Source organism: Mus caroli, unplaced genomic scaffold (genome assembly GCF_978045245.1).
Source record: "Mus caroli unplaced genomic scaffold, Mus_caroli_1 scaffold_5, whole genome shotgun sequence".
Classification (NCBI taxonomy): domain Eukaryota; kingdom Metazoa; phylum Chordata; class Mammalia; order Rodentia; family Muridae; genus Mus; species Mus caroli.
Window position 1 is genome coordinate 21,702,119 of NW_028227260.1, and position 10,361 is coordinate 21,712,479.

At 42.7% G+C, this 10,361-nt stretch overlaps 1 protein-coding gene across 1 annotated transcript in view; it reads right to left on the reverse strand.

Annotated features, from left to right (window-relative positions):
- Positions 1 to 8,247, reverse strand: part of Itih6 (inter-alpha-trypsin inhibitor heavy chain family member 6) — a 30,399-nt gene extending 22,152 nt beyond the window's left edge. Inside the window, exons 1-2 of the mRNA XM_085837557.1 lie at positions 8,146 to 8,247; positions 7,027 to 7,181 (exon numbers count right to left, since the gene is read on the reverse strand). Coding sequence (XP_085693683.1) covers positions 7,027 to 7,181; positions 8,146 to 8,247 — 257 coding nt within the window. The remainder of the gene's footprint in view (positions 1 to 7,026; positions 7,182 to 8,145) is intronic.
- Positions 8,248 to 10,361: the final 2,114 nt, after the last annotated feature.

Here is a 10,361-nt window from a genome sequence, read left to right on the forward strand (position 1 = left end):
CTTCTGGATATATGCCCAGGAGAGGTATTGCGGGATCCTCAGCCTGCTTTCTTAATAAAGCCAGCACTACCATCCCAGAGATGACACCACCCACAATGAGCTGGGTCCTCCCTCATCAATCACTAATTAAGAAAATGCTCTTACATGCTTGCTGCTTGCCTACAGGCCAGTTTGTTGGGGGCATTTTCTTAATTGAGGTTCCTTCTTCCAAGGTGACTGTAGCTTGCATCAGGTTGACAAAAAAAAAACAAACAAAACAACAACAACAACAACAACAACAAAACAAACAAAAAACTTAACTACCACAAGTGACCCGATTCAACATGACACATAAACACATCACTATTAAATCATAACCTTTCCTTTCGTGTTTATTCCCAAGATCTCATGCTAATTTCACAATATAAAACAGGACAATTTTAAAAGTCTCACATTCTTCAGACTTAAAAAAAAATATTCAGCTTCTTTAAGATATCCAAAGTCTCTCTAAGAATCCAAAGTCCCTAAGTGTGAGCTCTTGTAAAATGAAAAAATAAGTTGTATACTTTTTGTCCTAAGAGGGAAGAACTAAGTAGGACACAATTACAATCAAAGCAAAAGTAAACTCTGACAGTGTAAAAAGTCCAACATCTGGGTTTCACTCACAAACTCCTGGCCTTCAAAGTGCTGAGAAGTGGGCAGCTCCACTTTTGCAGCTCTGCCGTCTGTAGTACACAAATCTGGGTGGTCTCTTAGGCTCAGGCCAGCCCCACACCACACTTGTCACTGTTTTTTCATCCTATAGTCCTGGCACCTCCAATATGCTGGGTCTGCACTACAACTGATGTTTCATCTTTTTCAATGTCCTCTCCCGGCTTCTCACAATGCCAACCTCAGCTGCTCTCCATGTCCCCATCACAATGCCAAAAACAGTGCCACATAGCGAACTCTTGTGCATTACCAACCCTGGCTATCAGCTTGAGATGCAGCCTTGGAGGTTTTGGACCACAGCTTCTGTGTGCTGACGCCAAAGAAATACTTGTCACAAGATTTCACCTCAATGATGCTAGTCTCTTATTAACCACTGTTGATTCTTTAGCCCAAGCTAACCAGCATTGATTGTCCCAGGAAAGCAACATTTTCACTTTAGGGATACTGGTCTCTTGTTAATCCCAGCTGATTTTTCAGGCCCAGTTTCAGTGATAAGAAAGCAAGCTTCTCAATTCCAAATATAAGAATAGCCCGATAAAGTCTTTGCTTCCCTAGAAAACTTGACAATCCAGGTCCCTATTATCACACTGCTCTCAGCACTCTTATTTTCCATGCCCCCACAGAACAGCCCATTAGACTTTAAGCACTCAACAGCTTTTCCATTTCAAACTTCCAAAATCTTTTGCTATTTCCTCCCTGAAACAACATGGCTAGCTCTGTCGCAGCAATACCCCACGAACCTGGTAGCAATTTCTGTTCTAGTTTGCCTTCTGTTTTGGGATAAACACCATGACCAAATGCAACTTGGGAAGGGTAAGAGTTTATTTCAGCTTAAAGCTTCCAATCATGAAGGGAGGTCAGGAAAGGAACTCATACAGGGCTGGAACCTGGAGGCAGAGGCTGATGCAGAGGCCATGGAGTGCTGCTTATTGGCCTGCTCCACACAACTTGCTCAGCCGTCTTCTTTTTTTTTTTTTTTTTTTTTTACTAGAACCCAGGACTACCAGCCCAGGGATGGAACCACCAACAAAGGTCTGGGCTCATCCATATCAATCTTGAATCAAGAAAATGACCCATATCCCTGCTTATAGACCAACCAGATGGAGGTATTTTCTCGGTTGAGGTTCCATCTTCCCAGATGAGTCTAGTTTATGTCAAATTAATGAAAGAACTATTTATTACACCTACTAACTGGGCTCCATTTTTAAGCACTCACTCTTTATAGATAGATCACATAGCAGTAGAAATATCCATTAATCTTTGTTTATTTGAGACAGGGTCATATGACATACCATTGGCAGGCCTGAACTTACTATGTAGACAAGGCTGGCTTACAGCAACAGCTTTTTGAGACAGGGCTTTGCTATGTAGCTTAGGCTAGCCCTGAACACACTATGTAGCATGTTCTTCCTGCCTTTTTTTTAAAAAAAAATCCTTCACTTTTTTCTTTTTGTTTGAGCAGGGCTTACTCTGAAGCTCAAAGGGCCTTGAACTTAATAGTCTTGCCTCTATCTCTCTATAATTTTAAAAATTAAAATTATTTTAACTTACACATAAAAGTAAATGAAGTAAAATGCTTATTTTGCAAGTACAAAGACCTGAGTTTAATCCCCCATACCTATGTTTAAATATACAGGACACTGCCCTTCACTGGCTGCAACATTCAGGAGACTGGGCCCTGTACCTTGCCTAGACAGCACAATAGAGTTGGCCCTGATGTGAGCTAGCCCTGAGGGCATGAGAATGGGAGTGCTGGCTCTGTCTCTTACTGGCTCCTGCAGGCATTGGATGAGCTAGCCCGGGGCAGTGCTGGAGAGTTTGTCAGGTGGTGTGGGTACGAGAGAGCTGGCCATCTGACCAACTCAGCTACCACATAGTCCCGATCCATGGGTTTGAGTTGTTATCACCCCAACATCTACTCCATCTATGAACTGATGGAGCATGTGAAGGGTCTGGTGGTACCACATATCCAACACTGCAGGATCTCTATGACACAGGGCAGCAACAGGATATCTAGAGGAGTCCCAGTGAGGATCCAGTATTGATAATGTAGCAGAAGCCAGAGGTCTTGAACCAGACCAGTGACTCATTGTAGGAAACATTTTAAAGCAAAGTGTGGACAAAAGGGTATATAGTATGGGACACACTGTCACACACTACAGCTTCCTTGATGTGGATTTTTTTTCTTTTGGGTGCAGAGGGCAGGTCCGAAGGGACGGGAGATGAGTGGGATTGGGGTACATGATGTGAAATCCACAAATAGTCAATAAAAGTTAAATTAAGAAAAAAAAAGACAGAGCATGGATAGTGAGGCATTCTTGGACTGCCAAAATTGGGGATGTGGAAAGAAGTGGATTTCTGGGGCTCACTGGTCAGGCAGTCTAGCTTTTTGGTGGGTTCCATAGAGCTTGTCATTCCTATCTAATTGTGATCAGAATTCCCTATGTATTCCCTACCCTTGGATAATCATCATTTCACCCTCAAATTCACAAAACTAACAATCTAGATTCCACAACCCATGGAAACATGCCAACGTACCAAAAAACCCATAAAAGTTGTATGTACTAATGCTATCCATGTGACACATATATACGTTGTGTAAAATTTATGTGTATATATCGTGTGAGTGATATCATGTAGTATTTGCCTTTCTGTGTCTGGTATACTTCACTTAGCATTAGTGACTTCTCCCTCGATCCATTTGGTAGTGTTTGAGAGTTTGAAACATCTTTAAAGTTATTATTTTATTTTGTCTATGGATGCTTTGCTTATGTATATGACTATATGTTATATACATGCTTGGTACCTACAGATGCCAGGGAGGGTTCCAGTTCCCCTGGAACTAGAGTTACAGACAGTGAGCTGCCATGTGGATGCTGGGAATTTGACCCAGGTCCTCTGGAAGAGCAGACAGTACTCTTAGCTGCAAGTTAGCTCTCTAATCACATTTTGAAGGAGTTGAGTTTGTTGGTTGGTTTGTTTTGAAGACCAAGTTTTGTTCTACTTCAAGCTGTCTTTGAACTCCCCAGCTGTTTGCCTCCCCATTCCAAAACTGGTATTATAGGCATGAGGAATTGCACCCAGCTTAAAACCAGAATTAAACAAAAACTGTTTTATTTATTTATATTTTTTGTGATATGGTTTTGGTCTGTGGTCCAAGCTAGCTTGAGCTTCTAATATTCTAGTCACAGCCTTTTCTATGCTGGCCCATTTATGCTGTCACAAGAAACAGAATTTCCTTTCTTTTTATGGTGCATTCAGGTATCCATTCAGCAATTAGATCCTCAGCTTGTCTGTAGTTTTAGCTGCTTTTTATAGTGTTCCTCACTTTTCTTCTTTTTTAACTTGTTCAGCACACTCTTGCCCCAGAGCCTTGGTATTATGCTTCCTTTTTGCCTAGAATATTCCTCTTCAGATTGTTCAGTCTTTACAGCACTCTCTTTGAGTCTCTGTTTAATGTCACTTGATCTTTGATAGCTCTAGACTAGTACCTCTACTCAATCTCTGTTTCTCTTGCTTTCCTTGCTAACACTTCTCATAGACAAACGGATACATGTGTGCTTATGTTCCCCATGTCTTATTTTCTCTAGGAGCCTGTGAGCTCTTTGAGGATAAAGAAATGCCTGCCTGCTTTGCTGCTCATGCCTGGAATGCAGCACTCACTTGATCATTTCATAATGGGCAACCAAGAAGGACAGTAAGAAAAGTCAGAGCTCGTATCATCAAATAGTGGATCAAAGAAAAGGGGGGTAGAGAAAGATGGTGAGAGAATCTAGGGCTTTGAACTCAAGACCCAATGAGCTTGCATGGCAGCAAGGAATGTTAAGTGTTGGCTAAAGCTCACACTGGGAAGGAACGGATAGGTCAGAGCTACCTTTGAGATGTGAGAATGTGGTGTCCTAGAGAACATTAATATACCTCTGCGGGAGGCAAGAACAGCTGTCTCCATTTCAGAAATGGAGTGGCTAGGACACAGATACTAGCAGCTTCCTGGAACGCTAGGGGAAGATATACAGCTGACAGGAGCATTTCAAGGCAGCTGAAACAGTATTGCTGAGGCTTGGTTAGTGTGGGGGTGGACAGTGCTGGCTGGGCCTCAAGGTCTCTTGGGGGCTGGGGTGGTAGGGTGGAGCGACTCTGGCAGTAGCACACTGGGGCCTCTGTGTGTGTGCTGCCTCCAGCCAGCATACTTTCCACAGAGTCTGCCCAGGGACATTTCTCCAGTCTGCTTTGCTTAATTTTTTATAAATCCTTTTCGTATTTTTTTTTCTACTGAAATGAACTCACATTCTGCCTATTGCTTGGTTTTTACATTACCTGACTGACAACCTCTCAGGTCGCCCCCACACTTCATTCATATCATACCTGCGACTTGTTTGGAGACTACTTTTATTCTTGTATTTGGTTCTTTTGGTCCCCTACTTGAAAGAATCTCGATTCCTCCAAGTCTTACTAACTTGGAAATCCTGTTTTAGAGTATCACCCCTTCATTATGGTCAGGTCTTCTCCCCTATACTGACTTCACCTTAATCACCTCTTCACAACCTACCCACTCTCAAGGCAAGGCCAGGAGCCTCTTGATGGAATGGCATGGGCTTAGGACTGTAAAGATTGCTTATAGCATAGGAGCTTTCTCCTCTATCACACAGTGACAATGACTGAACAAGGGTAGGGATTCTGTTTGGCTTGGACTCCTTAATCTAACTCTGAGAGTGTCTCCACTCCAAGACAGAAGTCCCCTTTCCTTTTGCCCCCTTGACGCAGGATTTCATGTAGCCAAGGCTGGCACTGAACCTGAACACACTATATATAACTGTGGATGATAACCATGAATTTCTAATCTTCTTGCTTCCATCTCCCAAGTGCTGGTATGACAGGTGTGTGCCACAGTGACCATTTAAGTGTTACTGGGAATGGAATCCAAGATGTTTTGGTATACTAGGAAAACATTTGACTGAGCAACATCCCCAACCCCAGAAGCCTTTTCATAACTCAGACTAAGAGTTCTTTCATCTGTGTCTCTTCCCTCATTCACCATCTCATCCATCGCCTGTCATTTAACCAAACAAAACTGAAATAAAAAAAAAGACGATGCTCATTCATACTTTCACCATAAACAGGTTGTTTCTGCCACCAATGGACTCTCAAATTCCACCATCATGTTCGTGTTCCTTGTTCTAGTACAGGACCCTACTCTGCTTCCCAGCTTCTTGGCTGACTCTTCCAGCCTACCCCTGATTCATGATTGTCACTCTTTGCTTACCACATCACCATGTCTCTCTACTAAGGAGCCCAGCTCTCTCTAAAGTGTCCCTGGGGATGCTGGGGACAAATCAAAGGGGGATGAAAGACTATTAGTGTTCTATTTAGAGTTTTCCATTATTCTTTGATGACTTTACATGTATATTTCTCATAATATATATCTGTTCTATAGTATAGTATAGTATAGTGTGTGGAGGGTGGGCGCACACATGCATGCATGTGTGTGTATGTGTGTGTTCCATGTGCTCACTTTCACACTGGAATGCCCTAAAAGCCTAGTCGTTTCCTACATCCCAAGTCTCATTCAGATCTTTCTTCTGCCTGTTATACTTCCAAGACATAGAAGTGCATAAACTTTTTCCTCATGAAGGAACATGTGTGTCTTAGTTCTTTTGCCTTAATTTTCCAGGCCTGCCTCCATAGTGCTTGGCTAGTGAACATTTCATAATTGAAGCTTTAGCTTGTGTGTCATTTTTCCAAGGCTTCTGTCCACTGATGGGAGTTCAGAACTGATCACCATCTCTGGCTGGGCCTCATGATTCCTCCCTTTTTGCAATCAGTTTTCTCTTTCCTGCTGGAGTATTCTATTTAAATCAACTTGTTCCTTTGTGTGTGTGTGGTTTTTTTTTTTTTGTGTGTGTGTGTTCCCCATTAGACAGTAGACTGGGAGCAGGGACTGTGTGTAGTCCATCTTTCCACCACATCTAGCCAGCACTGTATGAATCATGCCTTTAGTATCAGGGAAAGGTTTGCTTCCCCCCCCCCCAAACACCCAATTTTTATCAAGTATTTATCATATGCCACACACAAGTGTTAGCATAGATTTCCATACATTTTAATTCATTTAATTCTTGCAAGTAGTTTCTAATTTTATCTGTATTTTACAGATGTGTAAAATAAGGCTCAGAAGTTAGGTAGCTTATCCAGAGTTGCACAGCTGGCAAAGGCAGGATTCAAAGTCAAGATGCCTGCTTTTATAATTCATCCTCTTAACTGCTCTGCACTAGTGAAAGAACAAGATTGAATGAATGTATGCACAAATGAATGAAATAGTAAGTTTTAAAGCAGACTTACATTGTGAAATTAGAGATAAAGGCAATGCGGGGTAGATTCAGGTCAAAAGTGGCTTCATGAGCTTCATCATGTGGATTGAAGAGGACAGAGGTGACCAAAGTGTGTGCATAACGAGACACCACGGTGGAACGTATGGAGTAGCTCATCATCAACAACTGAGAGAGAATACAAGAGAGGTGAGTTGGAGAGAGTCCATTTTGGGCCCAGATGGACAGGTACTTGGGATCTCAAGGTTCTGGAACTGGTTTCAGGCCACAGGAGAAGAAACTGAGGTGACTCTAGGAAAAGTGACCTTTGTCATCTGTGGACCTGCCTGAGAGTGCAGCAAGTGGAACTCAGATCTTGCTAAATGTGTGTTCTGATTTAGCAACCTTGGGGCAGGGAGAGGCTGATGTTCTCCTTGCTCCCAAGTTCCCTAAAGCTGCTGCTGCTGGTGGTGGTAGTGGTGGTCCATGCATCACTTCAGAACAAATGTAACATTTTAGAATATAATAGAATGGATGCATTCATTGGGTTCTACATTCTTACAAGGTAATGTGATATTTAGATTTTTTTCCTCTTTATGATTTCAGCTATAAGGATTGAGCCTCATATGTATAGTAATGTACTGCAATTATTGAAAGTGTCTAATGTATTAAATTCCAGTATTCCCCATATCTTACAGATGTGTTAAATGAGGCTTAGACACGAAGGTCAGCCAGCAGGAAGATAACTATCTTCTTCCCTATCTTCCCTGAATTTATTATCCTTCCATCTACTCACACATCACACACATCATGTTTGCTCAGTGTAGGGAAGTGGGACACAGCAAATCTAGAGTCAAATGGGCATGGGTTCAAGTTCTGTCTCTGCTGTCTTAACCTATGAGCCTTTGTTTCCTTCTCTCATTAATGGGAATGAGAGAGCATGGCTTACAGGGATGCTGAAAGAACCAACTGAAACAATAATGAAAACCACTGGGATAGCACTTACCATGCACTCAGCAAACAGTAACTTGGTTTTTCTAGCTCCAGCTTCTCAGCCCTGCAGAAAGACACTGAGAAACTTCTACTCCTCCCACCCCAAGGAGCTACTTTTCTCACAAACTCCAGAAATTTGTCCTCTTATGCTAGAACTGACCTTGCTGCTTGATGAGGCAGAGCCATGAGGTCCCTGGTGTGTTAGATCTAGGAGGATGGTCAGCAGAATGCTGACCCAGCTGAGGAACCTCCATTCAGACATGGTACCACTTCTGGCTGGGCCTGCTGCTCTCATCCAGAATGTCTGAACCTGATCTGCAAGTCTTCCCTCTTTTAAACTTCCAGGTATTCCTTCTCCTGGGAGGGAGGGACCATGCTGAAGGGTGTGGAAGTCTCTGAATGTGGCATTGAGGCCCACACAAACCAGGATTGTCCAAGAGCTAAGGCTGGCATCTTGCCTGGAGACGGGCCAGTTCTGTGCCTCCTTTTTCCCTTTCATCCAGCTGTAAGATGAATGGAAACTAAACATAGCAGAGTGCTGGGTCTGTCTGTTTGCTATGTTGGCTCAGGGTGGGGTTTTTCTTTCCTATAAACATCCACTGAAGCTCAATAACTGGAGCCAGGGAAAGGTCACTCAGCACTGATCATCTTAAAAAGGTAGCAGACTTTGAAAGAGGGTTAGAGAGGCAAGTACTCATTGTTGATCTTTTCTGTTGCTGACTTCAGTCTTGACACAGGGGGACTATAATGACGCAGAGATCCCACAGACATGAGATTTCCAACCTAAAGAATAATCAGAGGTCAAGGTGGGCTGTGGTAGGGATGAAAAAGAGTACAATTTAGTCATTTAAAATATAGTCTCGGGACTGAGAACATCTGGGTTTGAATTGTAGTTCTGTAGCTTACTGAATGCATGATATTCAGCGAGGAGACTAACAACTCTGCAGCCTCAGTTCTTCATGTGAAATGAAGAGAACTAGAATTTCATAAAAATAGTAACACTAAACTTGTACTTTTGGAATTCTTGACATCTGGTAAATATTCAATAAATACATGCCAGTATTTATAATCCTGTTCTTGGGAGACTGGTGCAGAAGGACTATGAATCTGATGCCACCCTATGTTGCATGGTGAGCTCCATGCCAAGTTGGCCTTTGCAGAGAGATCCTGCCTCAAAAACAACAGCAAAAGAGCATGGGGAGTCCTCTTTTCCACTGTAGACATGAAAGGGACAGAAAGATGCAGAATTGAGGTGCTCTGATCCCAGTGTCTGAAGGATCTGTGGAGGGTGGATTGAAGAGTATGCCTGCACAGAGGCCATTAGTGCTTATCAGAACCTTTATCTCAACTCCTCTGAGGACTTTTTATAAATTGGCATAAAGAAAACAAAGATACCTGAATTTGCCCTCTGGTATTCATTACTGCACAACAAAGTCTCATTCTGGCTATTGGGGGTGGTGGTGTCTCAAATCCTATTAGTTGCCAGCTACCCCAAGTCCACTCAAAGCTTCCCATTGAAGCATCCACAGTAGAAGTACAGGGGATAGGGATGTAACTCAGTTGGTAGAATGCCAGTTTAACATTCACAAAGTCTTGGGTTGGGTCTTCAGCAAGCACTGTGTAAATGAGACATGGTGTAGCTTGTGTGTACTCTTGGCACTCAAGAGAAGGAGGAGGAGGAGAAGGAGAAGGAGGAGAGGGAGGGGAGGGGGAGGGGAGAGGAGAGGAGAGGGGAAGAAGAGGAGGAGGGGGAAGAGGGGGAGGAGGAGGAGTAGGAGGAGAAGAGGAAGAAGAAGGAGAAGGGGAAGGGGAAGAGGAAGAGGAAGAAGAAGAAGAAGAAGAAGAAGAAGAAGAAGAAGAAGAAGAAGAAGAAGAAGAAGAAGAAGAAGAAGAAGAAGAAGAAGAAGAAGAAGGGATTTCCTCACAGGGTACAGTCCTTTCTCTAGAGAAGCTTTGGTTATACAACACCAGAGAAAACTCCATCCAGTACCCACACTCTCTCTTTAGGACAAATAGATAACCAAGGAGCCTCAGGCAAATTAAGAAAGCCAGTATCATGAAAACAAGAAGTCTAAACACACAAATAGAACAAATGAACCCAGAGCAAGTTGGGGATTTGAGTAACAAAAGATAATTTCACTTTAGGAGAAAAATGGTGCTTGTCAGCACTTCAAGAAAAAGACATGTGTGAGACAAACTGAGATGCGACACAGTGGGGACAACCAAGGGAAAGGAAGACACTCAGAAATGGAAAAGAAGTTGCTGGAAATAAACATATCAACACAGATCAGGACATAGAGAAAAATCTCTCAGAATGTGAGGGGAAACAAGACAAATAGGCAATAGAAAAGAAAAATGTAAAAGCTATACACCAAT